Source organism: Bicyclus anynana, chromosome 14 (genome assembly GCF_947172395.1).
Source record: "Bicyclus anynana chromosome 14, ilBicAnyn1.1, whole genome shotgun sequence".
Classification (NCBI taxonomy): Eukaryota; Metazoa; Arthropoda; class Insecta; order Lepidoptera; family Nymphalidae; genus Bicyclus; species Bicyclus anynana.
Genome location: NC_069096.1, coordinates 4,034,896 through 4,056,158, shown reverse-complemented (window position 1 = coordinate 4,056,158; position 21,263 = coordinate 4,034,896). Strand labels below are relative to the sequence as shown.

The 21,263-nt window shown below is 36.0% G+C and overlaps 1 protein-coding gene across 2 annotated transcripts in view; it reads right to left on the bottom strand.

Annotated features, from left to right (window-relative positions):
• Positions 1-21,263, bottom strand: part of LOC112048204 (uncharacterized) — a 231,820-nt gene that overhangs the window by 56,998 nt on the left and 153,559 nt on the right. For both annotated transcript variants that reach the window (XM_052885452.1, XM_052885451.1), the window contains 5 exons: positions 18,129-18,270; positions 16,815-16,970; positions 13,622-13,793; positions 6,119-6,305; positions 4,427-4,545 (listed from right to left, as the gene is read on the bottom strand). In XM_052885452.1, coding sequence (XP_052741412.1) covers positions 4,427-4,545; positions 6,119-6,305; positions 13,622-13,793; positions 16,815-16,970; positions 18,129-18,270 — 776 coding nt within the window. The remainder of the gene's footprint in view (positions 1-4,426; positions 4,546-6,118; positions 6,306-13,621; positions 13,794-16,814; positions 16,971-18,128; positions 18,271-21,263) is intronic.

Sequence of the window (21,263 nt, the reverse complement as noted above, 5' to 3'; positions counted from 1 at the left end):
TATGCAGTTGTAAAAAAATATATACTTAAAGTGAATATACGATTTGCTTATTATTTAAATATATTTTGTTAATATTAACTTTGTATGCAATAGTGGATAAATAAATGCATTACTTAGTATATATTATCAAATAGCTAATGAATATTATGTTAATGATTTAACTAATTAGTAATCTTATACATTGCTTCAACGGTAATATATAGTCCTTTTACATATTCATCGACATAACTGACTTGGTCATAAAATATAACTGTTTATAATAGGAAATATATACCTTTGCTATTTGGTTCCTATTTATTATATATCATCAGTATTTAAAGGATTATAAGATTTGAACTTAACTGACTTCTGCTGGCCTATTCACTGTTTTGGTCTTTATTATCAACCAATTAAAATAAACATCAAATAAATTAAGAAATTACATCTACCTACTGTATGATATTCACCATTTTACACCGGATGACATTTGTTATTCGGTTACATAGAATCTCAATTTCATGTATGTCAACTAGCATACGTCAAAGATAGTGAATTAGCCTGAACAACACATTAGAACTTGTCTGTTAAGTGTCTATGTAATTTTGTATTATAATGATCATTATCTTTTACCCCATAATAGGTTTCATTACTAACCCATGTTATCCTTGAATGGTTTCTTCGCGGCATGGTGCTAAGAGGGTAGAAATTACCGAATTAATAGTTAGTAATTTCGGGCTTGTACGATTAGAACAATTAGAGGTATTAATTGGATAAATTAAAATAATAATAATAATAATCCAGAACTTTTTCGAGTTTTATTTATGAAAATACGAATATCTAGGAAAAACCATTTTCCTCCATTAATATGATATTTTGTTTTATACTAACAGCCAATTCATCCTAAGCTACATCGGCGTTTTTTGTTTTTTTTTTGTTATTGAAAAATCGGTGATTGAACCGAGATAAACTGGTAACCATTCTGAAACCGTTGAGCTACTAAGGTTGACTATGTTTTGCAGAGAATCGGATTAGCAGAGCCCGTAGTGGCAATAGACCTCATGCAGTTATAGCCGATGGTAAGACGTTAAGCTAATGTAAGTGGGGTCGGATGTCGAATAAAATAGCTAGAAGACCTCTCACTGGAATTTCTAATACCTTTTATTATTGCTGCAGCCTGTATCCTTTTCAACTAGTCTTATTGGATTTGCAATAAATTATTTTAATCTGAAAATGCGCTTGTGAACGCTTAAAAGTATAAAAGTGGTTTCACACTGGCGAGGCATGGAGTAAATGGGATATGGGACGAGGAAACACTCTGAGCAGAGTCCGGGACTTGTGCCCTGGGTGTAGGGTTAAGAAGTTTATTACATATGAACGCTACCCTATTAAACTCCGTGAGGCAGTAGTATGCGCGGTGGATTTACAAGACGGAGGTCCTGGGTTCGATTTCCGGTTGGACCGATTGAGGTTTTCTTAATTGGTCCAGGTCTTGCTGGTGGAAGGACGCTAAAGACGTACCGCCAAGCGACTTAGCGTTCCGGTACGATGTCGTGTAGAAACTGAAACGGGTGTGGATTTTTATCCTCCTCCTAACAAGTTACTCCGCCTCTATCTTAGATCGCATCATCACTTACCATCAGGTGAGATTGTACTAAAGTGCTAACTTGTAAAGAATATTAAAAAAAAATGGATTTGTTTGTATTATTCTACCTTCCCAGGAAAATTTAGTTGAATCTTACTAGATCAGCTTTGGATACCCGTTTGAATAAATAACTTGCTGCAGTTCTTTAAGCAGTTTATAGAGAAATTTTGCTGGTACTCCTCTTGTACCCACTTCTTTATTCTTAATAACATGGCCATTTTTAGTTAGCTCATTTGAGATACGATCTAACAAATGAACTAACTAAAAATGGCTATGCAGTTAGTCTGTACGCCGTACAAGTAGGTGCGAGAGAATTACCAGCAAAATCTCTCTATAACTTGCTTAAAGACCTTGGCATCTCTAGAAGTGCAGCTAGTTCTATATTAGAACGAGTATCCAAAGCTGTTCTAATAGGATCTTACCAAATTTGGCTAGGCAGGGAGAACAACACGAGCAGAGAGCGGGGAGTGTTGATCGATCGTCAAAGAATTCCTTAACCCTACATCCTGTAGTCACAAGTTCAGGAGTCTGCTCGGAGTTCTTCTCTCTACCACGCGATGGACCCTGCAACCGCACGTTGAATCCATGGAATGCTAAGATATTCGTCTCTCTCTGTACCTTACGTAATAGAAGCGTCAGGTTTATTATTAATTATCTTAATTAAATTAAAGCACAAGTAATATAATAATAATTGTTTCTTGCGCTGCAATCCTTTCACTTCGAATCAAACACTTATTGCGGATGTGTTAACAATTAATAACAGTAATAATAATATGTAATTTGTAAGTTACTTTAACTGGAGCGTACATTAAATTTAATTATTGCTGATTGGTCAGCATTTAATTAATTTATTTTGTTTCGCCATTTTGGTGTAAGCGGAACGTACGAAAGATGTAACGATAAAGCTAAATAGTCAGGTTTTTATTTAAAAAAAAAAAGGTTTTCTTTACTGGAAAACTCATCATCATTCAAAAGTGTGAGTTTATAATTCGTCTTTGTCTCTCTCTATCTATCTATAGTATGGTGTTAGACAGAGCGGGAGAGAGAGAAAGAGAGAGAGATATAAGGACCAATTCGAGTCTGAATATCGAGATACAAAGACATCGTTACAGATTAGCACTAGATGTGGTACAGTGCGTTTTCCTCATAATATGGAGGCATAGGTGTTAAAGATTGTATGTCTTACATTTTATTGGCTCACTCAAAAAATAGTGATACTGTTGGCAATAACAAAAAATGTATTGAGTGGCGTAACTACGATTCATGGCTTGTGATAAATTAATTGGATATGGCTCTTGAAAAATTGTTAGGTTCTAATTTTTTCAATGTTTTGTTTTTTTGTAAAAAATTAAGCTGTGCTACTTACGCCACTGGTAATGATGGGCCAAAGTACATTTAAATATGAGAGACATAATTAATCGTGATTTAGAGACACAATAATTTATGTAACAATAATTCGCATACGTGTTTATGATAATTGCATTTAATATTAATTACAATCAATCTACATTAAAAGCTTTCACAGTAGGTGTTAAATTACTTTATAAAGTACCGAATTCGACGTTCCATAGAGATGTTCTTACGTTTAGAGTAGAAAGGACTGATTGATAGACTGATGAGGCGATGTGAGATTTTATGAGCGATCTTTACAATAAATAAAAGGTTATGTATCCAACTAATGAGCCATCTATAACATTAAAAATTGCTTAGATGCACTACAGTCTGCTTCCACTAGTTAAGCTACAGTTACGCCACCAATCATCGATCGAAGTATCTTCGATAACAGAAGATGGTAAGGATACTAGTGGACTATCTTTCGGACGCAGTATCTGACATTCGAAACTACGGCTACTGAATAAAGGAATTTAAACCTATCGATTTTGAACACTCGTCTTTCGAATCAAAAGAAAGGCGTTATTTTACGTTAAGTTTGTACCTCTAGATATAATATAATCTCACTGCTATTAGTATCATAACCATCATATGCTATTAATTCAAATTGATCTATGTGATATATCTTGTAAATTGTTCATATTATGTATTAATTGCCGATCATTAATGTATGAAGTTGCTCAATATCAAAATAGCTTGGACTTGATTATTATTGCATGATTTATTTACCGTAAAATATTTAACGCGTTCGAATTAACTACCTGCCACAAAAATATTAAGTATTGCTACTGAAATTGCTGTCTAAAAGATGGATCGATTTAAATACATTTAATTTGACACACAAAATGGCAAAAACAAAAATTTAAATCTATGTTATTCTTGAATTATCCAATGTTTATAAGCTGTTCTTCCATTTCAAACAACTTATAAACAAATATAACTTTTCAATTAAATGTATGACAATTTATTTGGGATAATTGTAGTTCTAAATAATACATTTTTTACTGTAAAAGAAAATGCAATTTGCACGTGCAATTGCAAAGAAGATCTTTGCAATTGCACGTTGTAGAGTCAACATCTCCTGAGGATGCTCCGGTTTCGGGGTGAAACGTACGTAGAGAGTATTTTGTCGGACCTGGGTGACGTTGTCGCATGGGTTCGCCGAATTTTCGCGGATGATAGCAAAATAAATAAATCATTATATAATCATGATGAACTTCCGCAAAGTAACGCCTGCTTCTATCCAATATTTAAAAGAAAATCTTGGTTGAGAATTTAAATAACGCAGTCTTGTCTATAACGCCCACCATGTGGTACGAAATATGGAGGCTAGGATGAAATTCTATACAGTGTTCAAAATAACACTCTTTGAAATTAGAACAACGAAATTCAAATTTAGAATATTCGACTTACCGACGCGTATTCGGCACAGATGTCTATGGAGCTCACGAAGTCGCAAACTTCGTCCACAGACCACGCAGAGAGTCTAGCGCGCGCCTCAGCGCATAGACACTCGCGATTCTCACTTCGATCTGGAATACGGTTTTTACATTAAAAAACAGTTTTTATATTTTTAATAACATCTACATTAACTATTTTATTTTATCAGTACTAAAAGTACTAGATATGCATCTGCTATTCGACTTTGAATATACAATACGAGCCTAGCCGTTTTTAATTGTGTATTTCTATTATGATTCCATAGAATAAAGAATGATCCAGAATGATTCTTTACAAGCAGTGTAGTGAAGCCGGTGAAACCCATTGAAAAACAAACGTTACGCGTCTCGTAGACATCCGCATATATAAACTTCTTCATAATTTTTGAATATAAAAATGTAACACTCTAATCAATCAATTCCATCCTCTCTTATTTCTTTAGTTTTTGTGAACAGTTTTAAAATATTTGAAAACATAAGACGAATAATATTGAAAATTATTGATGCGACGCTTCGTGTCGTACTGGCTCCAAAATCTATTCGTTTTTGAATTTTGTATTTGGAACGGCTACGACATTGTTGTGTTCCGTGCGCTCTATCTGAATATTATTCTTTAATCTGTGTATGATTTGTACTGACGGGGTGCAATAGTTACTGTAGAATTATTACAGTTACCATATCCGTATATCTCGCGCAACCAGCGGATATTTTACAAAATTTAATGAACTTAAGCCAACGGTAAGTATTAACTGCGCACCGGTATTTTGATTCCAATTATGATACTGTAACAATTAATTTTTTATTGTCAGTCAAGCTACACTGTGTAAATGCATTTTCTTCTACGCTTTAATTATGATGAAAATGGATTTTAATTAATTTTGATGAAATTAAAATTTATTATTTTATTGTTACTTAAATTATTTTTTATTACATGTAATAAAGTGTTTTATTTTTAGTTTATTTTAGTGATATATTGATTATTATTATTAATTCATATTTCTTTAATTTTTTTTTGCTTCTAGATAAGTAGATCTACGTAACTAATACAAGTACATATTAGTACTATGATAAGCTAGAGACCCAAACGAGAGTTCGTACTAAATTTAATATATTCAAAGAATAAACGAAATAATACAATAGGTAAGCTATTTAGATTTTGTAAAGAATAGCAAAATACACAGAATTTTCAATGTTTTGAACAAACTAGCAAACGCCCGCAACTTCGTTCGCGTAAAATCTGTTTTTTTTCCATGGAATATTCCGGAAAAAAAGTAGCTTATGTTCTGCTCCAAGCCAAAGTATCTCTATACCAAATTTCATTAAAATTGGTTCAGCGTTTTAGCCGTGAAAGGTAACAGATAGACAGACAGAGTTATTTTCGCATTTATAATATTGAGATAGATATTATAAACTTTTTTTTCTAACTATAGATAGTTATTATATTCTCTATTTTCAAGTCAAAAATTAATTAGTATCAATTGGAGAACCGTGGTGGTTCTGAGTTCAATTCTCTATTTCTCTATTTCCGTACTATTTCTGTACTCGCAAGCTGAGCAAGCGGAGAAGCACCTATGTTTTTATTACAATATGAAAAATATAAAATGAGTTTCAATCAATATAAAATTCTATATTTCATATTGATTTAATTGTCTTCGCTCATACCAACCTTCATTTGAAGCTCTCTCATCTCCGTCGCTCCTCGTGCTCGGACTAGCGGAGAGTCTGGCGCGTTTCGCCGCACTCTCTCCCGCCGCGGAGAGATCCAGCGGAGAGTGCTCGGCGGTAGTTCCTGCGCCGACGCGTTTGCGCCGCGAACGCCCTCCGCGACCAACTCTGGATATCGCTAGCAGCGTCTGTCGACAAAGTTTCAGTTAAATTCCAATGCAATTAAATAATTAATTAATGCGGAACGAGACTTAATTGATGGCGACAACGATGGTTTTGTTTTAACAACAATTATCATCTTCATCATTATCGGTTGATGTTCAAAGACCTCTTGTATGGACTTCCAAACACCACGGTCATGAGATGCCAGCATCCAGCAGCTTCTTGGAACCCGCTGGATGTCGTCAGTCCACCAACCGGACCAGTGGAAATATCGGTTCTTACAAAATACAAAACTTGAAATATATATATTTTTTTAATGACAATTTGTCCCATGACTGCGATTATTCTCACCTGATGTTAAGTGACGATGAAGTCTAAGGAGGAGGCGGGTTTATTTGGAAGACGTACAAATTTATTCTATCCAAAGTGTATTCCTCACGGGGGCACGCCAGGGTCGATGACGTAGTGTTCAATTATTCATAGCGTGACCGGAAAAATATAAAGTAAAAAATGTATATATATGTATTTACTATGCTAATATGTCTAATTATATTGAAATACTATTTCAATATTTTCCATAGTTCAATATTTTTCACTAACTCAGTAGTGTCATTTATTTTAGTTCCTTTTGGTGGTGGTGGTTAAAATAAATAAATAAAATGTATTGGAGATACTATATATGTGGCATAATGTTAAAATAAACGTATTTTCTTTCTTTCTTTTCAATCTTACTATCAACAAAAATAGTCGAAATTATGAACAAATATATTCAAAAATAATCCAACGGACGGAGATCAAACCCATGACCTCTTGGTATAAGTCCAGTCTTTTAACCGTGAAGCTGTTGACGCTTTATGATCCCAGTATTTGGAAACAAACGGCCCATGGGATAATAATATGAAGTGTTTTCAAAAGCCAGAACAGTATGGCTACTGATTGCGGCCTATTGCTCCGTGCGACGTGAAGGCAGCGTTGAGCAAACAGAGCTTATTTATCTGATCGAGAGCACTCGCGAGTAGCATTCATCATCATAACGTTCCGAGCCCAACAAGTTGTTCTGAGCGAGACGTTCTGACGTTTTATGCTACTTACCCTCTTTCAAAGTATTGGACCACTCGGTCTACGATTCGTATGATTTAAGATCTGTGTTTTACAAAAAGGCAGGCATAATAAACGAATTTGTTACTTAAATCATTTATTATTATTATTTGTATTCAAGCGTTAAACAGCAGAACAGTGGCTAAAAATGATCCGATGTACATGTACACGTTGTGTATAAAATGCTATGCATCTTTTTGAAGATGATATCAACTTAGATGTTGTTTTTCCTTATCACACAGTACCTAATGTCTATTTACATAATATAACATGTTTTCATGTTTTAGTATTTTATGTTCAGGAGACCACAGAAAAACGAAGGGAATAAATAATAGAAAAAGGGAAGGGAATATTAAATCAATTTCAAAATTTATTTGTATATTGTTGAAACGATCGTAGAATCTATGTTTTGCCATCATTTTCAGAATAAAATGAATTAGTTGTTCGCTTAAGAGATTATAATATTTAAATCGAATTAATTCCAATTCGGTTATATCAAGCATAATTTATAAGCACTTTGAAGTGAATGAAGACCTTTATTTGTTTATAGTGACTTTACCATCGGCTACGAAGGAAACCACTCATAAAAGCCAGGAACCAGAGTAGTTATGTTGTCTTCTCTTATGTTTGTAGCTCGGTTTCCATTAAAACAACGCTTCAAGCCGACACGGTTGCGGGCAGGTCAAATTGCAATCTATCTTTTTAATTGCTCGCAATAAAGTAAGCCGTGTAATTTATACCGACTCTGTACGTGCGGCGCACGTGACTTTACATTGTAAGGGCTTATTCACTAAATTATGAGTAAGTTCCATATCTGACTATGAGCACTTTATACCGGGTGGTTTTTTTTTTAATTTTTCAAACGAAATGATTTTTCGATGAATGTTTTGTCAATAAAATCGATTAATAAAATAATTTATTACATACAATAAAAAATAGAGTAGCAACTGTAAAAAAGTCAAATTGACCTTGTATTAAAGGGGTAGTAAAGTTGCAATATTTTTATCGAACTTCCGAGAGCCGATTATTTATTATTGAACCGATCAGCTAACTAAAAACACAATTCAAAATGTTATCCCGATTTCTATTCCCTTTACACTTCAAAGTTATTTTTAGGTGCATGGTGGGGATAGAAATGGCAGAACACTTCTCAGACTATGAGAATAGAAAATATAATTAATATTAATTTTAGTAAACTATAGTGGAAACGTAAACATGATTGTGTAAAGTTAAGGCTAATGTTTGCTTTCGTGTTCAATATATTACCTAATGTATACTTCTATACTAATATTATAACGGTGGTGTTGTAGGAGGTAATCTCTGGATCTACAGAACCGATTTTGAAAATTCTTTTAACACTAGAAAGCTACGTTATTGTTAGTGTGATATAACCATGTGTTTTTCAAATAGCATAAGTACGGTGACAGTCACCTGTATGACGTTCATAATAGATACTATTATCGTAAATCGCGGCAAACTTTCAAGAATGAAACGACTTGTCACCCGCACCAGCCTACATAAAACGAACTGTAATGTATTCTTGTCCGAACCACTGTAGGTGAACCAACTCGACGTCTATTAATCTCAAACTTCCGTAAATCCGTGCGCGCTCCCGTCGCACTTCAACAGGTGAAAATAAATTTAACTGACTATTTATTGTTCGGAGTCACAAAGAGAAATGTAACAAATCATGTTAATATCGCCGGCAAGTGTCAGATGTTGCGATAGGCTTTTTAGAAAGTAAACATCTTTGTAGAATTGATAGATCACGCTCTAAATTACGAATGGTAACTGCATTATAAGTAGACTAATAGTGTATATATATAAGTACTAGCTGACGCCGCGCGGTTTCATACGCGTGGTTCCCGTTCCCGTAGGAATACGGGGATAATATATATCCTATAGCCTTCCTCGATAAACGGGCTATCTAATACTGAAAGTTTTTTTGAAACCCGACCAGTAGTTCCTGAGATTAGCGCGTTCAATCAAACAAACTCTTCAGCTATATAATATTTAGATAGATATATTTAGATATAGGTACATTATAAAAGTATAGCAAGGACCTTATTTTAATAACACGGAAAAGATTTTTTTGGACATCGGAATCATCGTGCAAAAGTCCATTTTATGCGCCAACGTCAATTTTAGTTCCCGTAGAACACGGGGATAAAATCAAGACCTAGCTCTCTAGTGAGTAAAAGTATTTTCAAAATCGGTTCAGTAGATCTAGATTATCACCCCCTACAGCACCACTAACTTTACCTCTTTATAATATTAGTAGTGTTATGGAACGGTTTTTAAATATAACAAAGTTTTCTGTCATCTGCTAAAATATGATATTCCTGTAAAATATGTTCGATATATTTTTTTAATGCAAGTATAATAGAAAAAGCTAAATTTTATATACTGTGATATTATGTAAGTATCATATTTGTAGAAAAAACAGCTTCTCGTCTGTTTGTTTATTTACTAATCATTTCAACAGACGGACAACATTTCAGTTTTTAGCAGGAATTAGGTGTCTTTTCATTAAAATCGGACGTAAGTAAAAGAATGTCGTAGGCATTTGCTAGTTTGCTATAAAATGGCTCCTTTTACTTGGAAAGTTCAATTTCAATCAGCATAAAAGTTTATAACATCTGCAATATTCTCGTGTGACTAAATTCAATTTAAAATGGTGCGGATTAAAGACCCGCGGAACGATTTCACATGCCATCAGCGAGCGGCGTGGCGGGCGCGTGCCGCAGATAATTAGTGCAGCTCCAGTTCCTTCGGCGGACTGCGGGTAGTGTCACCAACTTTATAGCATTATATGGGATTTATGGGATATAATGCCTTATAGATTCAGTGGTCAGCGTGGCTTGTTGTGGATTATAAGGTCATGGCTTTGAGACCTTGTTCGACTAATTTCTTCATAATTAAGTAAGTATTAGGCATTTCTTCTATTAAAACAATTTGCTGGCGTTAGTCATATAACTAAATTTATTTCAACAAAATACTATACTATTTTTTATTTTCTTAAACTTACTTATTTAAATGTAAAATAGCTATTTTGGATGTCGTGGTGTAACTAGTAACTACCCCGTGCTCCGGAGAGCACGTTAATCTATGAGTCGACCTAAAATTCTTTATCGACAATGTTATTGATGCGGTCACATAGGCAAGTGAAATGTGCCATGCAACAAAAAATTAAAAATTATAATAAGTCTCAACAGCTCCACGGTAATATAAAGGGACCGAAATCAACGCTGAAAGGTAACGGGTTCAATCCTCGCCTGCTAGACCACTGACACCACTTAAACAATATTTTCGTGTGATTTTAAGGGGAACGGGATTATTGGTTATATTTAAAATATTTAGTAGATTGTTTAAAAAAAAAATAAAAAAAAAAACAGGAGCGCGGGAATTCCCCAAAGAAACACCCACATGGTAACACTAGTAGAGACGGTTCGACAAGCGAGGGCGGGGCGCTATTACCCTGCCAATTGTGCGCGGGCACCGACGGTAACGACGGCGGGCCAATTAACACTCTCTCCATCTTATCTGTATTATAGCGGGCGGAAGAAGTGGTAAAGGTCGCGTGCGGTTATCAGATTTAATTGCAGCAATTATTGCCGCAATCATTGCTGCGGAGGAAGCGTGCGCATCGCGCGTTATGATTTCAAAGGGGGCAATAAATATGTAAAAAGCGGTCAAGGGCGAGTGGACGTTTATACTTTTTTATTTCAACGACAAGCTAGTTATTTATACAAGTTTACCTGGTAGGGACTGTGAGTGATGAGACTGCCTGTTGTACAGTTGCGTGCAGAAGGTTTTTATCTAGAGTAGGCATTATACGTACAAATTGTAGAAAATGTATAATACCTTCTCCAATACGGGGGGCTCAGAGTACCTACTGATTTTATTTATATTATTAGATTATTTTATTTTACCACTTCAATCTCACCTGATGCGAAGCGAGTAAGAGATGTGATGAGATAATGGTAATATATTTAAATACAAGAACCGTACTTAAAGTCTTCTGGTTTTTACAATTCGGCATTCCCAAATCCCAAATCAAATGTACCAAAGAGTTTTCTTTTGTTTGATAATACAAAAGAAATTTTATATTACTTTAAAACCTAACCAGAAATAACTTGTAAATACGATAAATTCGATAGAAAAGGTAAAGAAATATAGGACGTTGTTTTTTTCTTTCGCTTTTGTCTATAATTATTATTTCAGCAAGTGCTATCGAACTTCAAACAATTTATTTATTTAGCTATAAACGCGAATCAGTGGTTGTCAACCTAAAACCACACAAAATATTTTACTTTATTTTATAGACCTGTCGTTCGGGAAAATATACGTCAATCATTAAAATAACACCATAAAAGTTGAACGCAACTTTTCACGCGGTACCCCAATAAACTCACAGCTTGAAGATTCCGAGATAGCGCGATAGAACTTAACGATCCCCGAGACATTTTAATCACAGCCGTGAACTATGAATCGGGCCACCGGCGTGTAATTAAAGCGGGAAGGTCAGTGAGCATTGAATAAATAATGCATTTAAAAATAAAATTAATGAATTTTAAAAGGCGAGCTTATGAAATGAGGAGGCAGCCGAGCGTGCATTATTTCATAGGGGCACTGGCATTGCTTGGAATCAGGTGTAAGTAACATGTTTTTAAATGTGTATCGAGACTGAAACCTATAAATATACCTGTAGTATATAAAAATATTCAGCGTTATATACAGCGTTATATATTATTTGTTTGTAAGCTTAGCCTAGCTAGTGTTAACAGTAGCCAGTATTACCTATTAGGAGGTAAAAGTGAAAAATCGATGAAAGATAATGTTACTTTTACTTAAAAGTCCCAGTAAAAAAAATCTTCAGTAAATGTTACTGAAACTAACACCTGAAATGAAGGATTCTTATATTTATATATGCGTGCGATATCAGTTTCGTGTATAGACTTTACAAAAACACAGTCATGCAAAATAATACCTATTCATTCGAGTAAATTAATGTAAATACTTACTTAATAATTAATTACAAACTTACTTTTAATCAGTAATTTTTAAATTTGAATATGATTTAGTCTCATTAGGAAACATTTGTTTTCATCATCCTAAACAAATCATTCAGTTTGAAAAATAATATAATTTTTTGAAAGGAAAGAAATGTTGATTTCCCCTGCTTTAAGTAAGTAATGTACAAGACGTGTAATGAACGGATATTGTAAAACAATGTTTTAACTCTTAACTCATTTGAGAGGCTCGGGGTAATATCGTTTCATCATATGAACAACAAAGTCGCGGTAATTATTTCATTTTAACTTTTAATGTTCTTAACTTGTTGTCTAGAACAGGTATACGATAAAAATAGAAACTGGACAGTGAGAGAACTGGAGAGTGAGTTTCAAATTCGTCTCCATCTCTCTATTTAACATGACACTATATAGAGATAGAGAGGAATTTCAAACTCACACTTTCGAGCAACGATATTTACGGTATTTTTATAGTTTTTACACCTCCTGAAGACACAGCTCGACATTCTAGACAATATTCAGGTATTATTTGTTTAAATAACTTTGTTTGATATACGGCTAAGTGAATTTAAGACAATTAGTCACTTTTTGGCATCAGTTTCGACGCGTTGTCGCGTTAGTGACTTATCTGATATTATAAAATTTTTGCTCTCGAGTAATATTTGTAAAAACATCATTACAGAATAGCAACACTACTGGACTGAGGTCTTGTTTGAAAATTTGCTCTTTCTCCATAATAATAGTAACAATATGCTTGTTTAGGCCATTTTTCGCGGGAATATAGAATAACGATCAATATTTCAGTTTTCCACCGTTTTATGAGTGGGTTACGACAATTCTAGAACGTTTAGGCTTAGGTACAAGTTCAGTACTTTTTCCACATACCAAAAGTGTCCAATGTAACTATAGAAACTTTTATTATTGTAAGACTAACTCCCGCCAACCTTAGCTCCTTACCCCCTCTTTTATAAGGAGGGATGCCTACCTGTAGTGGACCGTTAAAATGATGCTGACAGTTATCTGCCGTCACTTTACAGACGACGGCGACGCGCTGCGATCGGCAAAAATCACAAAATGACACCATGCACCACGACAATGGTCCCACCCAGTGACCCGAATATAACAGACGGCGTTAGAAACTACCGTTTAGGGCAATCGCCGAGCCGGTAATCGTAGAAGTCTGCGTGCATCATGAATAGTGCAGGACTCACCTTCGTTGAGCTCATATCAAGCATGACGGGGAAGGCTGGAAGCCGCGGCGGCCCGCCTTGTTGCTTTGCCAACTTTGCAAATAGTCCACCCACTGGTACGTCGGTGGCATCCACTTGTGGTTGTGATGGGGCCCGCTGCTCTACGGCGAAGCCATTCATTCGGTGGAAATAGCTGTAACAAAAATTATAACCTTAGAAACAAATCATTTGACAAGTTCCTTTGGAAAATGCATCGAAATTTAAGTTAGAAACGCGGCAGTACTTCACGCCGCAACAGAACAGCTTCACACTCTACACAAAGCTCAGGTTTGCTGTTGCATAGAGTACTTCTCCCATTTTTAGGATGGATTAGCCAAACACCAGCTTGCCGCTTTTGATTCGGTGGATCGCCGAGCCTGAAGGCTTATTCGTAATTGCTACTGGACGCAAAATTACAAACGTTGGCGCATTGCCGAAAGGTTGTCTTTCCACAAGATTTATTTCGAAGAGTGTGCCCAGGATTGTGTGACAGGTGTTAACCTACCTCCTTCACAGGACCCTTTGACCCGGGTCAAAATTTGGGCCTTGTGGCATAGGAATGACAGATCCGATCGACAACTTGATCACGTAACCTGTCTATAGCAAATGTGTCATGCCATATGGCTACAGGCCCTGTCCTGTACCCTTTGCCAGTAGTACACCAGGCAATCTTACGTAGTTGATGTCCTTTGGACTTGTTAGGACAACTTGTACACGTTTTGCTTCCACACTCCTGATTCGTTCAGCGTTCAGTAATGAAAGCTACCGTTTTCCCTATTAACGTCAAAGTGAGTATCTTGAAGTCAAGAGTGAATAGATATTTTATGCAAGCGCGTTCCACCATAGGCTGTATCATCGCTTTAGACATTATTACAGGCAAGCGTTAGCCTATACAATTGAAAAAAAAACTATTCTGAATTAACATCTTAGACTGCATCATCAGTCACCTTCTTCTGACACCAGAAGTTAAGTCATCAATTAACTTCTGGTGCGATCCCAGTCAAGGACTTACTTGACATTGATTAAATAAAATATTTAATGATTCAGTGTATTACCTACAAGACAACTAGTAATTAGTAAGCGTACCACGTTAGTATTATGTTAAAGAGCTGGGCTAAGTATTTAAGGGACATAAACGGAATAATATATACGGTGCATTTCCTTAAAGATTCGCATTTGAATCCGCGCAGCGGGCGGGCATTATGCACTTGCCATTAGCACTAGCAGCTGACAACGAGTTTAAATGGACCCAGATTCATTTCCGTGCGCCTTTTGCCTTGTACCTCAAGTGTTAGCCGTTGATACCACATTCAGTGGCGACCTGCTTAGCATAGCACTGCTTAAGGCGTTTTTTACATTTTCAATAAAATATTTTTCCATATTAATAATATTCCTTCCCTCTCCCGCCCCAATTAGTCGCAAAGACTGGGTATTTCATTAATCTGTCAATGAGGTGGAGTTCGAATCCAAGATCTCACGGTGTTGAATCAGCTATTGAGGATTCTCTAAAGATTTAAGGAAGTTTAGGAACTTAGTAGTATTTATTTATAGTCTTAGCACTAGGTTTTCAACTTGGTAATAAAATAAATATCAGATGTTATATTTATTTACTCCATTAACAAATTATGCATCATACATCACGTAAAGTCTATTTTCTTAAAAAAAAAAAACAAATAGCAAGTTCTGTCTGATTGCTCGATTTGAATATCGAATATATTTAATTACAAGCTTAATTAAATAAAATCGATATTTAAACATCGAATCACAACAGACATTTTTCACACGGCCAGTGTCACCGTTCACGGTATCACGCGAGTCGCAGTTCAGCGACCGCCTAGTGATGCCCAAATCGATTTGCATATTAATCGATTCGATAACTTACGTTATGTCCACGAATTTACATGACCCGTGAGAACCGTGGACGTCCGCGTGAACTTATGTTATATTAATGAATTGCTCATCTCACGGTGATAGGTTGGTGACCCCTGGCCATTTATCGATTCTCAATTCGATGCCGCGCTAGACACTCCGGTGCTCAATGTAGTTTGACGACCTCTTTTTGTGCAGTAGGCTATTAGTTGTCAATGGAAATTCTAGGGTCGATCCTTTCGGGTCAAATAAATTGCCTCAGATCTCGTCCGGTGGGAGACATAGCTATTTACCGTTTACCGACCGTGGCTATTTACCCTAACGGCCTACACCTACCTACCTACCTACCTACGAGTACCTACTGCCAAGCAATTTCAAGTAGCTTTCGCTTGGCTGATGCAGGGGTCGGTTACAGAAGGCAGAATCCTTATGATGACGCGCATCGTTCCTTCATTCTAGAGCCCTGAGGACATCGGTTTCTTAGTCTCTCAAGCTCTACAACGAAATATATTATTTCTTTATCAACATATTTAATAATTAAAATAAACGACTGTTCTAGTAACACTCAACCATGGGTCAAATTATGCGACATCCATCCAATAAGTGATTTATTCATTTTAGAATAGGTGGACTAAAAACATGACAAACATATCCCTACATTTTGTAGTGTACTTTGAATGGCAAATTATTTATAACCACGCGACAAATTATGTGAAGTGCAAATTATTTACAGTTTTACACGTCCACAATATAATAACGTGCTAAGTATCGGACGTAAAATACGCACGGTGTTTATTTGACGACCTAAAACAAAGCGTAAAAGTAATAATTTTGCTCGCGGGCTTCGGCAGTATGTATAATCTTTAGTACTCGTTACCATACTGAGATGGCGGTATTCATTAGCAACCAATCGCTAATGAGTTGCCCACAAAGGAGTTTATATTTATATATTTATGAGGCAATAACAAATGCGTTGGGTAGGAAATTATCAAGCAACTCCACACGGTGTTTACGTACTCACTAAGTTGATGGGATGGGATAAGTAGTATAAATAGACCTTGTAATCTGCGCGATCTGTCAATCTTCTGGAGTACTTCGAAGGCTTTGTTTAGTACGATACATTTTATTGAATATAGTTTACATGATGTGCAGTTCATTACACGGCGGAGCACGAGCGCGGATGGCTAAAAGGCGAATACTTACTCGTCAGTGGGAAGGGTTTTTTAGCGTAAGGCGAATAAGTGGATGACGCCTAAGTCGTAATTCGGCGGCAGCATGGACGCGGCTGGCTAAGAGGGTTACTTACTCATTAGTGGGATGTGTGTTGTAGCGCGCGGCGAGCGAGCGCATGATGTCCGAGTAGTTGCGCGGCGGGTGCGCGGGCGCGGGTGGCGCGTGCGGGCTGCCGCGCTCTGGCGGCGTGCCCGGGTATGACGACGTTGATGGCGTCACGCTGCGAGATCTGAAGGAGACAAATAGGTTACATTTCACAGGTTGTCCAACAGTTGGGAGCGAACCTAATTATAATACCAATTCATTAATGTGTCCTTCACCGTTTGGGACACGTGAATATTTTTCTTAAAATGCACGTAACTGAAAAGTTGAAGGTGCATGCTCCGGCCGGATTAAAACCTACAACCTCCGAGTGGAAGCCAGAGGATCCCAATACTAAGCACGTATTCTTTAACAAATGAGCTTATAAATTAGGAGTGTCATATGTAAAACTTATAATATGAATTAATTGTTGTTTGTTTGACTTTAACTTTAAAAACGACATGCTTGATTTGTATATCGTTATGTTTTGTTTACTCTAATGCAGGGATGTCTTTAAGGTAAGGGTTCACGTTGTTTATATATTATAGCGTTGTTTTTATATTATAGCGTAATTTTTTTTAATTATAATATGACTAATAGATTTAACGGCTTCATTAATACCGTAATGGTCAGCTTATGCGGCTTCTGACCATGAGGTTGCGAACTAATGAGCCTTAAAGAAAATGGAGTTGAAATGAAATTAAAAATTAACATCTTTAGCTCACATTGGAACAAGTGGATCTAAGCTTTGATTCCCTTCTTTGTTAGGAGGAAGCCTGACTCAGTAGTGGGACATTAAAAGATGTTAATAATAGTTGAGTTATGAGAATGGCTGTGTTATATTTGTTCGGTCCATACAAAGTTTGATGATGACCTATGGTTCCGAGACTTGGTCGCTTACTATGGGCCTCATAAGAAGGCTCAGAGTCACACAGCGGACGATGGAACGAGCTATGTTAGGAGTATCTCTGTGTGATCGAATCAGAAATGAGGAGATCCGCAGAAGAACCAAAGTCACCGACATAGCTCAACGAGTTGCGTAGCTGAAGTGGCAATGGGCGGGGCACATAGTGCGAAGAGCCGATGGACGTTGGGGTCCCAAAGTGCTGGAATGGCGACCCTGCACTAGTAAGCGTAGTGTTGGCCGACCCCCCACCAGGTGGACTGACGACATCAAGCGAGTCGCAAGTATTCGCTGGATGCAGGTGGCTCAGTATCGTGATGTTTGGAAGTCCCTACAAAAGGCCTATGTCCTGCAGTGGACGTCCATCGGCTGATATGATGATGATGAGAATGGTAATAGTACCTGGAAGCGGTGGAGTCGTGCGGGCTGAGGCGCTCGCTCTTGACGCCGGCGAGGGGCGCGGGCGCCGCGGACGCCGGCGCGTGCGCTTGCGCGGGCGACGCCGCATCGCGCGCGCACCGCCGCGCCGCTGCCCCAGCTTCACCTGCAACAACAGAATAGTTAGGTTATTGTTTGATCGTTTCATCTTCAATAGGTCTTGGATTCTATTTTCAGCTCGGTTTAACCAAGGTAAAACCCTTGGTTAATCTGGTTATAGGTTTTAGTAGTGGCTACTTACTCTGCCGTGGAGTAACGGAGAGTTAAAAGACGTGACGTTACACCGAAAAATGAAAATGATAAACAACAATATATCGCGTTCATAGACAATATAATGATTAATTATAATAATAATAGAATTTTTTGTGACCGAGTTTTTATTTCCATAATGAATTATGTACAAGATGATGTGCATGCATAAAATAATAAATGAATTTACAAAAGTTCAGTTTCTTTTTCTCTTTTTTCCGTAATCATTATGGACCCATCTATGTCTGTGCTATGCTTTAGTGATCCAATTTTCAATGGCTTTTTATTTTTATTACTTCAATATTACAATTGATACCCTAATAAATTATGAAATAACAACGTAACACCTATTCAATGTTAGGTTTCTCTTTCATCACCCAAAAATAAATATTTTTTGTTTACGAACGAACGTTCTAATTAGCGCTAATACGCATATTAGAGCATTTACTCGTTACTATAGTTATAAGACCGCAACTGCATTGGAAACAGCTCCCGAATATAATGAATTTTTCTTTGTATATTCGATAAGTATGAGAGTAGGTCGTAAACTATTATTTGATTTTAGTATTTTATGTATAAACTATAATTTTTATATTTTATACATCTAGATAAAGTTAACATTTCCTGAGATTAACGCTGATATTACCAGAAAATTTAGTTTACATATTTGTAATCTAAAAATATTTAGTCTTTAATTTATATAATCTTTTTATATTTAAAATATGTAGACTTAATTACTTTATCTTCTAAATATTTCCACAGGTTTTAATTAAAGAGGCAGTTGTAATTGTACCTTACAGCCTACTTATTTTATGCATATAATTCAAATGTTTTATATCATACAACTTTATCATACCGAAACTAATTTGAACTTGACGTATTTTTTACAATAGCGGAAATATTTCTGAAACTTAATAACGGTAAAAATATAATTAAATAGAAAATATTATTCACTTTCATTTGAAAAGGTATGAGCATACATATACAATATTAAGGTTTCACAAATTAAGAGGCATTTCACCTTATTATTCGTATAATATAAAATCAGTTTATACTTATTTTGTATATAACAAAATTAATACCTATAATAAAGTACGAAAAATTATAATTTTTACTTTTGAACGTATTTTGTCGACCGCCTTGGGGAAGTTGGGAATGCATTGCTTTATATCTATTAGGTCTTGGATTCTATTTTCAGCTCGGTTTAACCAAGGTAAAACCCTTGGTTAATCTGGTTATAGGTTTTAGTAGTGGCTACTTACTACTACCGTGGAGTAACGGAGAGTTAAAAGACGTGACGTTACACCGAAAAATTAAAATGATAAACAATGATGTATTTGCATTCATAGACAATATAATGATTAATAATAAAAATAGAGATTTTTGTGACAGAGTTTGTTTATCTGGGGAAGTACAAGCCATCAAGCCGCCTTGCTGTACTCTGCTGGCCTATTCACTAATTTAGTCTTTGTTAATAATTTATTAACATAAACATCAAACCAACTAAAACATGTCATTTACCTACTGTATGATATTTACGAAGAGTTGTCAATGGGGACCGGATGACATTTAATACATAGAATTTCAATTTCGTATAAATCAACTAATATACGTCAAAGTTAGTGAATCAGCCTTCTGGTCTGAAGGCTGAATCACTAACTTTAAAGAAATTGTTGGTGTAATTATAAAAGTACATCTCAGGTTGATAGACAAGGTGTGGTAATTTGTAACACGTGTTCCTTGCATATCCTGCGTGAGCGATGATTTTCTACTTTTCCATCAGATGGGACTAGACTAGACTTGACTAAAAAACTAAACAACGCCCTGAGGTATTATATATATACACTAACACTCGCAAATAAAATAGCTTTCTAGTGGTAAAAGAGTTTTCAAAATCGGTTCAGTAAATCCAGAGATACCCTAAAATACCACAAACTTTACCTATAAATAGTCAAATATGTTGAGGTGTTAGGTAGAAATTATTTAGGTAGGTATTGAGGACTTGGGATTCGCTTGTCCAAGTTTGAAATTTTATTACGAAAAACAAAATATACGTCTCAAAATAGGCACAACAAACTGGTTGCCGCGTTACGCGAAACGGGATTAAGTGGAAAGAAAAAAAAAACCAAGAAGAAACAAACTGTTGGTGACCTCCGCGGAATCTCGGCAGTTCTAGATAGAGATCTCGGCCCGTTTGAAGTCGCATCTCGGGTCGTGGACGCGATACACTTTCTACGTATCAGTACGTGCGATCTCGGGTAAATTAATGAGCGTACAAGTACCAATGTCAGGTGGAATGATGGCGACATGATTGAGCAGAACGTAGCGTAACGTAGGCTGTACTCGTTTTGTGTCGGTTGTCGGTTTTAATAAGAATATCGATGTCATGTTGCATCGTGAGTGATGATGCTGTCTCCTTGTACTTAAAAGTATTATATAATTTTATTCAAACGGAAAAGAGGGTAGTTTTTTTTAAAGAAGGCATCTCAAAAATGGTAAATTAACTAAAAATTCATCATCATCATATCAGTCGATGGTCATCCACTGCAGGACATTTGCATTTTGTAGGAATTTCCAAACATCACAATTCTGAGCCGCCTGCATCCATTGATATATCTGGTATACACACACATAAAATGTTGTTTAATGTATCTAAATATTATGAAATTGTTATTGTTTCTAAGATTTGGTAAAATACTTTTATTTTTTTAGTTTAGTTCTATTTTTATTTAACATTTATTAATTTTAGTTTGTTTGTTGTTTTAAATTAAATTTATAATAGTAATATGTCACTGCGTGGCTGTGTTTATCCGTGGTGTCACCTGGATGAGGGTATCAGCTGAAAATCAG